Source organism: Lissotriton vulgaris, chromosome 12, assembly GCF_964263255.1.
Source record: "Lissotriton vulgaris chromosome 12, aLisVul1.2, whole genome shotgun sequence".
In the NCBI taxonomy this organism is placed as follows: domain Eukaryota; kingdom Metazoa; phylum Chordata; class Amphibia; order Caudata; family Salamandridae; genus Lissotriton; species Lissotriton vulgaris.
The window spans coordinates 147,422,627-147,437,737 of NC_141700.1; the positions used below are offsets into that span (position 1 = coordinate 147,422,627).

Genomic DNA, 15,111 nt, shown 5'->3' on the forward strand with positions numbered 1-15,111 from the left:
GATCATGTGTGCTTTTCAGCCTGGGGCTTCTTTGAGCATCAAACACATTGAACAGCACTCAAGCATTAAAGAGCAGCAGAAAATGAACTAACACTTGTAAGGAATTAATCACAAAGCTACCCACCAAAAGGCAAATAAATAAAGGAAGTGTTTTTAAGTTCAAAATGATTTTATTGAAGTAAGATAGTGGGAAAGAGTAAGCAGGGGTCAATGGGCACTGGGGAGCAGAGGCAGCTTAACTTAGAAAGGCTTTAAAAACCTGGCTTTTTACCAGTTAACTTCACTGCTCCTTATGTTCTGTAGTTATGTCTCCTCGCCCTAAAGGACTTCTTCGCCAAAGCGCCGGGACACTCCTACTGGAGTAGCCGTTGCGCTATAGAAGAATCCGATAACATAACATACCATAACAGGCAAGGGTATCTGGGAAGTGACAGCCAATGGCTTCCTTACTCATGGCGGTGACATAGAGAGTCTCTGGTTGTTGTCATGACACTCCATCTTGTGGGCAGCAAGGTCTGGGCAAGCTTTTTATGGATGCTTGTTGCACCTGGTCCCTGGGGTGGCTCCAATTTTGCACCTGGTAGGTACAGGTGGTGCCACCGTTTAGCATCTCCGGCTATGACAAACCAGGCGGTGGCGGCCTGCAGAACTGGTCTGGGTTGGGCTACATCACTGCATCATCTAACACAGGGTGTCTCCTCCATGCATTCTGGAGCATGGAGCTACTATAAAACAGCATCCGTCCCTGGCCAAACGTTGTCCCTGGGGTATACCTTTTCTGCTGCTCTTCTGGTGCACTGGGTAAGCTTGCGCTCCTGTTTTAGTTTTTATTTATGTATCCTTTATTTCATTGACATTCTATATGGCTGTGGGTCTGACCAGCTTTTGATTCAAATCGTGTTAAAGTGTGATATTCTTGGAAGGAGAAAGAATGGTGAATAGCTGTGACACCTTCAAAGTAACATAAGGAAGATGGAGTTTGGGTAGCAAAAAGAGGAGTAAGTGGAAAAAGTGTCAGAACAGGAACTTTGTCAATCTTTCATAAGAAATGTTAGCACTTGAAACTTTCAGAATGAGGACTGGGAAGCTTTCAGAGGCTGAAAAAGTTCCTTCGTGCAAGGAGCACAGAAGTATCAGGTCAGCATTACTGTTTAAGGCAATTACAACTTTTCAGGACAAAAATAGGGCATAACATGTGGGTCCAAGAATAACTGGGCCCTATTCTGCATGTTTACCAGAATTTCGGCCTTTGGGAAAAGCAGGAATAATTACAGAATGTGAGTTTATAACAGTAGAAAAACTTGCATTTGTTTGTAGAATACCACTCTAGGCAACTTGGAATAAGTCTCTAAATTTCAGCGTCAAACAGAGGGATTCGCATTCTGGCCAGAGTTTGGAGATCAGCCGGGAATACGTTTCTTCCTTCCATAGGAAGGCAGTTTTTCACTTTTCAGATTGAACAGTTGAATGTATTGAATTAGGGTGCAAAATTTTAGTCTAGGAGGGCAAAGTCCATGCCAGATTTTCATGTTGAGTCAGCCATATCAACAATGACAAAAATAACTTAATTTTAGAAAATTGCTTAATCCATCACTCATGATCTTTTGAAAAGCTGTAAATGAGAGGTAATAGTATTCCCTAATGGAGAAAGATACTCAATTCCCTCACCTCGGTAGCATGGACATCTGAGTCTGTCTTCTGTAAATTCAAACTCATGCCCTCCAGAAGACTCTTTTCAGTCACTGAGCCATCCCCACAGGTGCATAAGATTAATTTACCTACAATGAATTTAATTGGAACTGATTTGCATAGTCAAGGTGATATGAGAAGTTCTAGTATAGATTCCATCCTTTAGGGTTTACAATGAACACATCTGGGCTAAATTGTTTTAAGACAAGGATGCAGCCGCGTTCAACTTTAGACTGGCATGGCTCAGGCAATTTAACAGAGAACACTGGCAACAACAGAGGAAGAGAGGTGGGACATTAATGATGTCCCATCAATTCTTTCAGATAAAGAACTTGGTTGGCATTTCCTCTTTACCTAGCATTTGCAGTACCACTCACTGTCTCGTTGGTGGCATGTGTTTCCCATTTTGATGCTGGAGGTAGTGAAAGGTTTGTGGGTTTGTATTAAAGAGCACATCTAACAATGGTAGGTTGAGGGGATTAGCAGAATTGTGAATTGTTTTTCATGACCTGTCACGAAATTTGCATGAATTTATGTGAAATGTTTTGAAATGTACTCAGCAGTATCTTGCTTGAAAACTGAACTCGAGGACACAGGAAGTTGTATGCCTAGGAAATCTTGTAAAAGTTGCATAATCCTGAACTAACTAATTTCGCAAGATTTAGTGGGTTTAATAAAACAAATTTGCATACAGATATGCTCAGTTCACTTTCAAACAGACACAGCATCATTTGATTGGACTGATAAAGGCAGGAAGGGTCACATTCACAAACATTTTCCCAGGAGCAAAGCAGGATATGCCAATTAGCAGAATTAAAAAAGAAAGTTCTTAGTATTGTGTGATCAATTTTTTGCATAAATGTGTCAGAGTGCTTTACAGTGCATCAGTTACTTTCTACATGAAATAAGTAGGCGGGTGGCGATTGTTGCAACCTATATCAGAGCATTGGAAGAAAGGCTACAATTTCCGGTTGATGATAACATTTAGGAAAAGATGGACATTCATGTAGACACAATTACAATGTCTTGATATGTTATGTGAAGAACCTCAAATTCAAGTACTTTTACCGAGTACATAAATCAGTGCTTGAAGATGATGAGAATGAGTGGGATATGGAATTACATGACCATAGTGTCAGCATGGAAGAAATACAACAGGCATTGGCATCTGTTGGGGGATTGCAGGAGCAATTATGTCTTGTGTGGGTTCTTTTAAGGTTCAAGCTTGATATCCTTTTTGAATTTCCTTGAGAGAGGCTTGAGATTGTCAGATCTTTTAATCTTGATGCCAAACAGGGAGCTGTCAAGCAGACTCCTTGAAGGAAATTCTGTTCTTCAGAAGAGCATCAGGCAGTGGTGCCACAACAATGGAGGGAACAGGATGGAGTCTTTAGAGATGACAGAAATGTCTTTGGTTGGGATGGGGAGAGAGTTACAAATTTGAATACATTGTGGCCTATTAGTACCGAACAAATAAAAAACGGCATCACCAGTGCTTATTTTTCCTCCTGAGGACAATGTGATGATCTCCAGTGTCCAAGGCCTCTGATAGGAGGAGGAGGAGGCAGGAACTGTCTTTGTCGAAGATGCCCAGGGTAATTGTTATAAGAAGAGAGTTTCACTGCTGCATTCAAAGTGGAAACCAGATTGTGAGGTTGCTAGGACATGGTTATACTCAGGGCTTTAAGTGTGCCGGATCTTGCAAAGCCGGTGCCGAAACGAGTCTCTATCGGGCTCTCCATTTTTATCTTCACCCTCGGGGTGAAAACAAAATCTTAACTCTGCAACAGCACCACCCTTCACTGCCTTTGATGTGACTTCAAAGAGACTCGCTATAGTTCTTTCACAGTCTCACCATTTCAGAACGGAAGCATTTTCAATATTCCATACAACAAAGCCATAGCTGTTGCTCATGTATCTTAGCCAACCAACAGACATTGACAAAGCCAATAGCCCTAGCTTGTTGTAGGAAATCTTACTTCTTGTATTATATATCTGGATTCAATCACAGAAGCAGCAAATACCAGTCAGGCGGCGCACTGTGCTGAGCACAGATTTTCAGCATATGCGTTTAAGCCACGCCCTTAACCGCATCGCCCCTTTGAGAGACCCCCCAGTTTTTTTCATCCCACTTAACACCTTGTGTGCACATGACGAGCTCCGCTTGTCATGCGGCACGGTTGCGCTGTGCTCAAGACGAGCTGAGCTCGTCATGACCGCCGCGGCGCTCACACGCTGGGCTAATTCCCCTGCTGTACTGAGCGTTCCACGGAAACGCGCTCAAGACGAGCTCAGCGCCATTGTGCAGCGTGACGAGCTGAGCTCGTCACCAGCGCCGTGGCGTGCGACCCCCCCCACACCGCGGGGGAATTAGCCCCGCGACGAAGGGGTTAAAGCCCTGGTTTTACTAATGTACAGGGCTAGTTCTTCCATGCATCTCTCGAGAGTGTTAGGAGTGGACATATGATTGAGAGACAGGACAGAGCCTGACTTCAGGGAGGAGAGAATGGAAGAGAGGGAACATTAGCAGGTGCCTTCCACCATATTCAACTTCATTTGCAGCGGAGTAAACATGTTAATGCCAGGAGCATCTTTGAGATGCACATCTGCAGGTGAGTTGCATTCTGAGAATTTGGGGGGGCACATGAGGGGTTTTGCTGTGCTGCTGCCTGTGATGCATTTTCATTGTGTGGGGCACATCCCGCACTATTGTCTCTTACTGTCTTCATGTTTTATATCATGAGGAAACATTCAATGATGACGAGGAGGCATTCAAGGATGTGGTCTTAACATTTTTTAAATGTAGGGAGGCTTTCAAGAAAGCTGTGATGTAGCATGTTCGTTTGCAGTGAATCCGTACTGCTGCTGTCTAACTGTACCAGTGCTTAATTTGAGCCGGTGCTCTGCACCAGCACTTAATTGCCAACACCGGCACTTATGACAGACTGCCACATGGTGGCACTGTTTGAAGTGCACAACAAGAGTTCTTTATTAAATCAACACACGTTAAAAATGACTAATACCTGAAAGGCCAAGCCATTATTATAGTTTTGGGGGTCTGAATTGCCTGAACCGTCACACTTAGAGGAATGCGATGCTTGGTAGTTGTGTTGGTACTGTCATTGACATCCCTGGCATGGGCATTGGGTGCTCCAAGCTGCAGAGCCCAACAAGGGCCTTGGCACTTACTTTTTTCGTTACAAATTAAGCATTGCACTGTACCTGTTGGCAGTGCGACTCCTGCTTTGTATATTGTCAATCTTATGCCACAGCTCCTGCTGTCCACACCCACTACCTAGCCGTTGTTTATGCCATCTATTGCCCTGGCCTCATTCCATCTCCCAGGGATTACACTCCTTGTCATCAGACATTGACCCACAGAATCTGAAAACAATCCTGGCATCTGAAATATCTGCTGGGTGTGCCGCCTCCGTGAATGGGAGTTCCCTCCTGGTGTGGCAACACATGCAACCATTGCCAAGTTCTTATTGCTCACGAATGGAGGAAGGGGTGGAGTCAAACTTCAGACTCTTCAAGAAAACCGGGATTAGCAGCAGTGGCGGCCAGGGCTGCCCTACTCTCAGCTGCAGTGGACCTCTGTGTAGGAACAAGACCCTGCTGCGCGAAGGACTCACATTTAGCATACATGTTGTCTCAACTGAGATTTCTATTTCACAAAGCACTCTTCAATGGGGAAACGATCATGATGTGGATGAAAGGCCCCAAAGTATAACTTCAAGGCTCTCATTACGAGTGTCCCATAATCATTTCTGTTATTTCTCCACTTCAAAAGTACAAATACTGGGGTCCAGATAATACCAGAGGAAGGAAAATGACAGGAATTATGAGATTTGTGGTGAATAATATGCAGAAATCGGATTTACCAGGCTGAGTTCTACACTTTTTTGTCAACTGTGGTTGCAAAATGAATAAACATAACTCCAACAGGGTCGTAAACCTACTAGGAATTATGAAGCCACTCGCAACGAGGACCCGCAGTGGTGTGAGAAGCTGCAATGCTATTCCATCCAAGGTGTAAATTATTTTTATAAGTTCTCTATCTTCAGAAATCAAAAGGAAGGATGCAGTGTTTAGTAACAAAATATGTGCTGGAATAAAAATCCTTTAATTAAAGATTTTTGCAGAATCTCCTTCACTCAATCTAATATGACTGGAAATTCTTGAAATCAAACTTTTTTGCAAAGATCGTAATATGCAGGTAGAGTTTACAACAGTGACATACTTTGCAACATCAGAGGTGCAAAGTTTCTCACCTTTGCAAAACTCTGCAAAACTGGATAATAATCTTTCACATCGGAAAGTATAGACGCACAGCAGGAGCAAACTCAATCTTGACAATCCACTAGCTATAGTTTTTTGCAGAAATGTGCAAGTTGCACGTGAATTATTGTGATCATATTTTTCTATTATTGTTCAGAATACAAAATGATGGATGGAAAGGTAAAGAAAATCCCACACGCTGGTCAGGAACAGGCACATGTTTATAGAAATGTTGAGAGAAACTATAACATTTGTATTTCACTGACAATTTTGAGTACTGGAAAAATCTACTAGATGAAAGTGGATTTTGGAGGAGCAAACTAATGTTATTTTAATAATTCATCAAGTTTTGATCAAGTTTCCCCTAAAACTAAATCTGGAAATCCCTCATTAATTTTAAGAAATAAAATAAAAATGATATAGTAGCTGGAGCTTCTGGAAAACAAGATGTTGTACAAAGACAGTCCTGTGTGTGTGGGTGCGGGTTCAGTTCAGAAAGAATGACAGTGCTAGTTTGTGAAGGCAATGATGGGTTGTAATGAGTTATTGGGGAGTTACTAGCATAAAGTTTAGATGTTTTAACATATCTACTTTACATAAATTAAAAAAGTGAGGTTTGGGGAGAAAACATACTTTGAACTGGAACCTGTGGTTTATATTTCCAGACTTAAAGGTCCTTTAAATCAGCTCAGATCCATCAATTCAGGCTCAGGTATGGATACAGTACACTGTGTTTAAGACTCAGAAAGAACCCAGTATGTTTGTTGGTCACCTAATGACTTCAGCGGTCGACCACACAGCACACCCTTATCCCTCAACAGCCTCCTCTGAGGGGAAGGACAAGAATTGGAAACAACACTAAGTAAAGATGGATTTTAGCAGCCATTTTACTTTCTGTTCTTGGCTGCCTTCATGCTCTAGCTTCATGGGGGTCTAATCGCAGCTCCCAAGGGGTCCAATCTACAGAATCGAAGGTGTTGTAGAGGATGCAATGGAGCCATTAAATAGAAGGTACCCCAGCAGAAGGAATGTGGGTGGAAACTGATGTCATATTTAAATGTTTGTGGCAAGCAAGCAACTCCACCCGTGTTGGCAAAGTAGCTAAGTAGGGGCTAAGGCAAGCCAGTGGCACCCGCCGCCACAGAAAAAGCTAATTCACACCCATGACGTGGGTGCACTCAGATGGAACATGTGAACCATTCCAAGATATAATCAAGCACACTAGGACCAAGGTCCAGTTAGAATATTAATTCTGATTTTATTTTTGCCTGAAGACCAATGCGTTCTTGTTGGCAAGCCCCATCAACTAACTTTGCTTCCTCGAATTGTTTCACGTCCCTCTGTCCCGGAATGTCCTCTTACTTCTGTTTCATTCTCATTCTGTTGGCCATTCAAAGATGTTTTTAGTTACTGCATTTCTTTGCAAGCTAATCGTTGTATTGTGATCAGCTGAATGGCTTACATCCACCATCTTTTAAATCGAGTCATTGAGGTAGTCAGATTTGGTGCTCAGTGAGGAAGCAGCGTACGCCTTCATCAGGGGACGATAAAGAATGTAAGCTTTTTGAGATGGCGAATGCTTTCCAGGACATCCTCAGCTGGTCATCATGTCTTCTGTTGCTATTCTCATTTGGAAAAGGGAGGCATTGTGAAGAGTTTCTAAATATAACCATTTCTGTATGTATTTGCTGTGCCAAATCAGTTTCAAAACTCCTTCTGAACTAAATGCAAACACAAAAAAGACATTCAGAATTGCCAATCATGAGCTGGTAAAATGTTATCTATATAATTTTAAGGAAAATGTGAGCGCCTTCTGAGACATCTCTGCAGTTGCCCCTCACTGTCCCTGTTTGTCAGGGAGAAAACGGGTGTGTTAGCATACAGGCCAATTCTGTATTCACTTGAGCTGCTACTGATCATCATGATCCACCAGTGGCCCTCCTTGTTCAGATGCTACCATGGTCTCTGGACCCACCTTCCTTTAAGACACTGATCATGCACTCAGTCTCCTCTGAGTGAGCGCTGTTTGTACTAAGTTCCCATAGGCAGACTCTTGCTGCTTTATCTCCACATGCAGGGTTGCTTGTTTGCAGCAACCGCTCACTTATATGTGACGTCAGCTTGACTCCATCTTCACTCTGGATTGCACACATCTGAGCTCTTCCATCCACATCCCTTCTCCTGGGGTACCTTCCATTTGATTGCTCCCTTGGATCCCCTACAACGCCTCCGAAGCCGTAGATGACCTGTGAAACAAGGAGAAAAGGTGCAAGGCCAGAGCTGTGTCTTTTCCTTATGCGAAGATGCGTGCATTGAGACGAGAGGGGATCTGCATGCCTGAGCTGTCTCTGTTCTTTGTCTAAGGAGCGCCTGCATTGGTGCTGCTTCTGCTGCAAGTATTTTGTGGTAGAAAAGCACCAACGGCACTGAATGGGCTGCATCTAAGTGGGCGGTTGCACTGCTGCCGGTGTGTGTAGCAAGTTAGCAAGTTTGTAGACTTATATAGCACAGCTTATCACCCATGAGGGTGTCCATGTGCAGTCCATGGGCACGGGACGATTAAGTGATTTGCCCAGTGTGTCGATGCTTGAATTGCTGTTGCAGTAAAAGCACTCTGCATCAGGGAAGAAGCTTGCATTGTTGCTGGTGTGTGTTTGCACTGTGTGTGTGATTTCTTGAATTGCTGGTGCAGGAGATGCCCTGCCCATAGAGGAAGAAGCTTGCACTGCTGCTGGTGAGTGTATGTTTGCACTGCACATGTGGATGCTTGAATTGCTTGTGCCGTAGAAGCACTGCGCATCAAGGAAGAAGCTTGCACTGCTGCTGTTGTGTGTGTGTGGTTGAACTGTGTGTGTGTGGATGCTTGAATTGCTGCGGCAGTAGAAGCACTGCGCATCATGGAAGAAGCTTGCACCGCTGCTGGTGTGTGTGTGTGTGGTTGAACTGTGTGTGTGTGGATGCTTGAATTGCAGTTGCAGTAAATGCACCGCGATTCAAGGGAGAAGCTTGCACTGTTGCTGGTGTGTGTGTGTGTGTGATTGGACTGTGCGTGTGTGGTTGGACTGTGTGTGTGACTGCTTTAATTGCAGTTGCAGTAAATGCACTGTGCATCAAGGAAGAAGCTTGCACTGCTGCTGTTATGTGTGTGTGTGGTTGGACTGTGTGCGTGTGGATGCTTGAAATGAGGTTGCAGTAAATGCACTGTGCATCAAGGAAGAAGCTTGCACTGCTGCTGTTATGTGTGTGTGTGGTTGGACTGTGTGCTTGTGGATGCTTGAAATGAGGTTGCAGTAAATGCACTGTGCATCAAGGAAGAAGCTTGCACTGCTGCTGTTATGTGTGTGTGTGGTTGGACTGTGTGCGTGTGGATGCTTGAAATGAGGTTGCAGTAAATGCACTGTGCATCAAGGAAGAAGCTTGCACTGCTGCTGTTATGTGTGTGTGTGGTTGGACTGTGTGCGTGTGGATGCTTGAAATGAGGTTGCAGTAAATGCACTGTGCATCAAGGAAGAAGCTTGCACTGCTGCTGTTATGTGTGTGTGTGGTTGGACTGTGTGCGTGTGGATGCTTGAAATGAGGTTGCAGTAAATGAACCGCCCATTAAGGAAGAAGCCTGCACTGCTGCTGGTGTGTGTGTGTTTGCACAGTGGGTGGATGCTTGAATTGCGGTTACAGTAAATGCACTGCGCAACAAGGAAGAAGCTTACACTTCTGCCGTTGTGTGTTTGTTTGCACTGTGTGTGTATGTTTGAATTGATGGTGCAGTAGATGCACTGCACATCAAGGAAGAAGCCTGCACTGCTGGTGGTGTGTGTGTGTTTGCACTGTGTGTGGATGCTTGGATTGCGGTTACAGTAAATGCACTGCACATCAAGGAAGAAGATTGCACTGCAGCTCGCATCTGTGTGTTTGCACTGTGTGTGTGTGTGTGTGTGTATGTTTGAATTGTTGGTGCAGTAGATGCACTGCACATCAAAATATAAGCTTGCACTTCTGCTGGTGTGTGTGTGGTTAGATTGTGTGTGTGTGGATGCTTGAATTGCAGTTGCAGTAAATGCACTGCGCATGAAGAAAGAAGTTTGCATGGATGCTGGTGTGTGTGTGTTTGCCCTGTGTGAGGATGCTTGAATTGTTGGTGCAGTAGATGATTGAATTGCGGTTGCAGTAAATGCACTGCCCATCAATGAAGAGGGTTTCATGGCTACCAATGTGTGTGTGTTTGCACTGTGTGTGTGTATGCTTGAATTGCTTGTGCAATAGATGCTTGAATTGCTGGTTCAGTAGATGCACTGCACACCAAGGAAGAAGCTTGCACTCATGCTGTTGTGTGTGTGTGTGTGGTTGGACTGTGCATGTGGATGTTTGAATTGTGGTTGAAGTAAATGCACTGTGCATCAAGGAAGAAGCTTGCACTGCTTCTGGTGTGTGTGTGTGATTGGACTGTGTGTGTTGATGCTTGAATTGCGGTTTCAGTAAATGCACCGCGCATCAAGGAAAAAGCTTGCACTGCTTCTGGTGTGTGTGTGTGATTGGACTGTGTGTGTTGATGCTTGAATTGCGGTTGCAGTAAATGCACCGCGCATCAAGGAAGAAGCTTACACAGCTGCTGGTGTGTGAGTTTGGGGTTGGACTGTGTGTGTGTGGATGCTTGAATTGCAGTTTCAGTAAATGCACCGCACATCAAGGAAGAAGCTTGCACTGCTGCTGTACAGGGTGCACCTGCACTGTTTGTCTGAGGAGCCTTGCTTGGCTGACACTCATCTTTTTTTGCATATTCTGGGGTTCAGGGAACTTTTCTCTACCGTGTTGGTGCTTTCCATCTATTCCCCTTGCAAAGCCTGAAGCAATTTCTTGGATTATTTACATAGAGCGCCATCCACCTCTTAATTTTGTGAAGCACACCGATTTCTCGATTTCCACTAGGAGGTAAACAAAGATTGAATCCACCAGGAGGTGAACAAACACTGAATCGATACAAATACCGACGTGCAGTTCTTCAGATTCTGAGGGGTGGCGCCTGGGACAGGGCCCAGGAGAAGCAGCATGAAAGGGGAGAAACAGAGGCCTAGCTTGGTCAGTAAGATTGGAGGGGTTTGAGCTTCAGTTTTTCCGACAATCAAGCTGGCATGTAATGTTTAAATACATTATAGGACAAGCAGGGTACATAAGAGGGGCCTGAGGGGCAGTTGAAAGGGAGAGGAATGCTAATTGGTAGGAGTACTAAGTGAGAAAACACAATATTTTCTAAAATAGACAATATTTTTGAGGAGTTTCAAACAGAGAGGCAGAGAGTGTGTGTTTTTCTGTGTATATGTAAACATTTCTGCTGAAATGCAACAGACATCTGACAATACCAGACTGAAAGCACATGTACCCAACTATTTATCAGAAAATGCATTTATGAGGGGGGTGTAACATCCCCAACACTCCACCAGAAGCTACACCCCTGGGGAAAAAAGCAACTTCTCAAGTAATCTGTGTGAGGAGGGGCTACTGCAGGTCAGGACAGAATTCATTTTCAAGTACTACCACTTAATTAATTTGAATTCATGACTGGATCGATTTTGCAGTTGATAGTAGTACATTTTGAATAAAATAATTTCCGCTGCTGACCAGCATGTATAATTTAAGAAACACATATATATATATATATTTTTTTATTGACACTGCTACCATGAAAAGTGGACAGCGACTGTCTCACCACCACAAGGGAGAGTCACTGGCTCGCCTGACATTTCTGATTTTGGCCAGGATGGACCAGAGGATCATTAATATTTCCCCTATGTCCCCCTTATGAATCATTCAGCAATGTAGGACCAGCTGGCCAGGCTGTCATTCGAATTTTTCAGATTTGGATTTAGATTCCGAAGCCCTGTTAAATAAGAGTGCTCAATTTGCATCACAGCAGGCAAGTAACATATCTAGTCGGGTAGAGAGGTGGAATTTCATGTTATTTACTTTTGCCTACATGAAATGTTTGAAAAATTAAGCAAAATTTAACAAAATGGCTATCCAGCAGTTCTTGTTGTATTTTAGTGCCAAAGGCATCGCCGTGTCCATTTTGGATGCAATAATGCTTTTAGCGCCCAAAAATAGTACAAAAAACACAAATGCAGTGAACCGGAACCAGTCAAATTCTGTTTGTTCGCTTTGTTCTCGTACTCTTGCAGAAGGCTTTTTACCCCAATGTTTTTTAACTAAGCAATCAGGAATAATGGCGTAATTTCAGGAGTTTCGCGTATCAAACCTAACAAGAAATGAAGGAAATGACACATGATTACACTGGTGTAACAAAAATTTCACCTGGGCCTAGTTTTTTATTGTATTCCGATCTTTGCGAACTAGTTCCCATAATAAATGCTGGACTACAATTACTAGAACGCAAAGATAAAACAACATTGAGCAAGCTACGCAAACCTGAAGTCGAACAACTGAAGGTTAGCCTATCTCTGCATACATGTTCCTTGTAGTGAATGCAGTGGTATTTTCATACTGCTGAATACATCTTTAGGAAACTATAAGAACAATATCAAGGCAAGGGCTGAATGATGGGGGCTGGACCATCAGTTGCAATGGGGAGAACTGGCAGTGGGCGGTGCAGCAGCCCCTGGCACTGCCACTCAAGTGGGGCACTCTCCTCACAGGAGGGTTCGACGCATGAGAGGAAAAGTCCACTTTGTGGCTGGAGGGAATAGTTTTTCATAAGTAAAAAACACTTAGACTATGTATTGATTTTCGGTTTCCAAGCATGACTTCGCACTGAATGGGGGTTTCATTCCTTTTCACAGTACCAATCAAACTCAGACAAGATGCCGTCGCTGATCCACGCCGTCAATGAAATGATCATGGTCTTCCTCAAATACTCGGAGAAGGGATGTGACAAAGACAAGCTCAGCAAGGACGAGCTCAGTTCCCTCATACAGAATGAATTTGCTGATGTCATTAAGGTAACTTGGAGTAGTAAATCTGAAAATGTAATTGTTGTTGTTTTCGCTTTTACGCATTCTCATATTTAGAGATGAGGACCTGAAGCACAGGGTGTTCAAGTGAGGTGTTAAGGATCACACAACCAAGGGAATGCCAGGACAAGAGCTTTTTGGGCTCTACAGTGAACATCTTACTCTCTCTCGAAGTGTTTGGCTCCTGTCCGTAGGCGTGTGTTGCAATGAAGGCTGTCCATGCAAACATTACTCTAATCTTGGATGGTGTCTCATGCAAAACCCTCAGGAGCTCTAGATGCTATCTGGTCAACCTTCTAATGAGGCACCACATGGACACCACAAGCACGGAACATCGCCAACACCAGAATTCCAAGTATTTCTCACACAGATAGGAAGCCCTCTCATAACTCAAAGAGACTTACCATAGCAAATCAAAGCACGCTGTCTAAATTGTAAAGCATTTTTACCACAAACATACATCAGCAGGGTAAAACAACATCAATTGAGATAAAAAAAAACTATTGCAAGATTAAATCTAAAAGTCCAAGATCGCATCCATGCACGTTAGTCAACTTAATGTATTAGTTATTTTTCAAAGCTACTAAAACTATTATCAATTGAATTCTTTTGCTAATGTTTGTTAGTCAGTTTCAGTTTTATAACTTTATTCGAATGTTTAAAAAACATCATAAAAGTATACAATTTAAAACATTACATATACAATGTACACAAAATGCAGAAACAGAGATAACCTTGTCACATGTTGTGGGGATTGCTGCACATAAAATTACGGGAAAACCATGCTAAGTCTAGCTCTGATAGATTTCAAAATAAAAGTTGCTGTATAAAAACATATATCTGGGCTTGAAAGTGAAAAGAGAAGCCTCAAAGCGCTATCAGTGGTATACATGGAGTATTTAAGGAACATAGGCTTGAGGAAACAGGTGCGTTGCGCTTTATACAAGGGACAGAGTAATAAAAAGTGCATTGTGCTTTGTTTGGAAGAACCGTCACATGGACATGGGGTAACTGGGTGAGATTTCATAATCGGGAAAGCAACCAAGTTATGTACTATACCTAATCTTAGCCTTGAAAGAACAAACTGGTGGGACTGTCTGTGGATAACATTAAGGTACATAGGAATACCCCGGCTATCATCATTCAAGGACAGGTGGAGAATATGTGTAGAATATTCTCTAGTAGCATAACTTCGCACATCCGATTTCGCCCTAAGATAGACATTTTTTAGTTCCTGTTTGTCTAGAGTGTTCAGACTGGTAGGGTCATTTCCTAGGTCCATGTCAAACAGGTCTTTAACAGTCGAAACTACATATTTTAACCATGGAATACTTAAAGCTTTATCCAAGAGTAAGCAGTCTTTGATGATATCTTTGGTAAATGCTGTTTCCGTCTTGGTAAAAATGGATTTCCATACCAACAGTGGCCTCAATCCGGTGAGGTCGGACAGGTAATCCAGATCTAGTTCCGAATGGGTTAAAACAGTAGATGCCGAGGAGGGGAGACGTTTAATGAACTTGTTTTCTTCAATTTGCAGGGCCTTGGCATTGCAATGTCCCCATACCCCCGAGCCATACAATGCTATCGAAGTACATCTGTGCTTGTATATGGTCAGCATATCAACAATACGGCGGCTTCCTACTTTGGAGGCAAAGCGGAAGACGCCTGAGGATGCTTTCCCCATTCTGGCTTTGACATTTGTTTCCTCAGGGGCCCATGATCCTCTGTCGTTAAATGTAACTCCCAAATAGCAGAAATTAGTGACAGTTGCAATATGGTTTTCCTTAAAAGAAAAAGGTTTAAAAAGTTTCAGCTTTTTCCCACACACCATGACAAACGTTTTAGAGTTATTAATTTTGAGTTTCCTATTCAATATAAAATCGTGGAACCCATCCATCAATTTTTGTAAGCCTATAGGGGTCCTGGAGAGAAGAACTGTATCGTCGGCATAAAGCAATACCGGTATAGGGGTGCCTCCTACTTGGGGGGCATCAGCATGGATTTGCTTTAATTCTTGTTCCACCGAGTTAATGAAGAGTGAGAAAAGCAACGGGGCTAATACACAGCCCTGTCGAATGCCAGATCTTACTCTAATCTTCCGTGTGCACTCACCCTCAGGACCATAACGAATTTGGGCGGATAAGTTAGAATAGAGTGTGGCTAAGAAATAGATGATATCGGG

At 43.2% G+C, this 15,111-nt stretch overlaps 1 protein-coding gene across 2 annotated transcripts in view; it reads left to right on the plus strand.

Moving 5' to 3' along the window:
* Positions 1-693: 693 nt before the first annotated feature.
* The window catches only part of LOC147673709 (uncharacterized), a 31,640-nt gene continuing 17,222 nt past the window's right edge, over positions 694-15,111 (plus strand). For both annotated transcript variants that reach the window (XM_086947628.1, XM_086947629.1), the window contains exons 1-2: positions 694-801; positions 12,759-12,917. In XM_086947628.1, the coding sequence (XP_086803754.1) occupies positions 703-801; positions 12,759-12,917 (258 nt within the window). In that variant the 5' untranslated portion in view covers positions 694-702. The remainder of the gene's footprint in view (positions 802-12,758; positions 12,918-15,111) is intronic.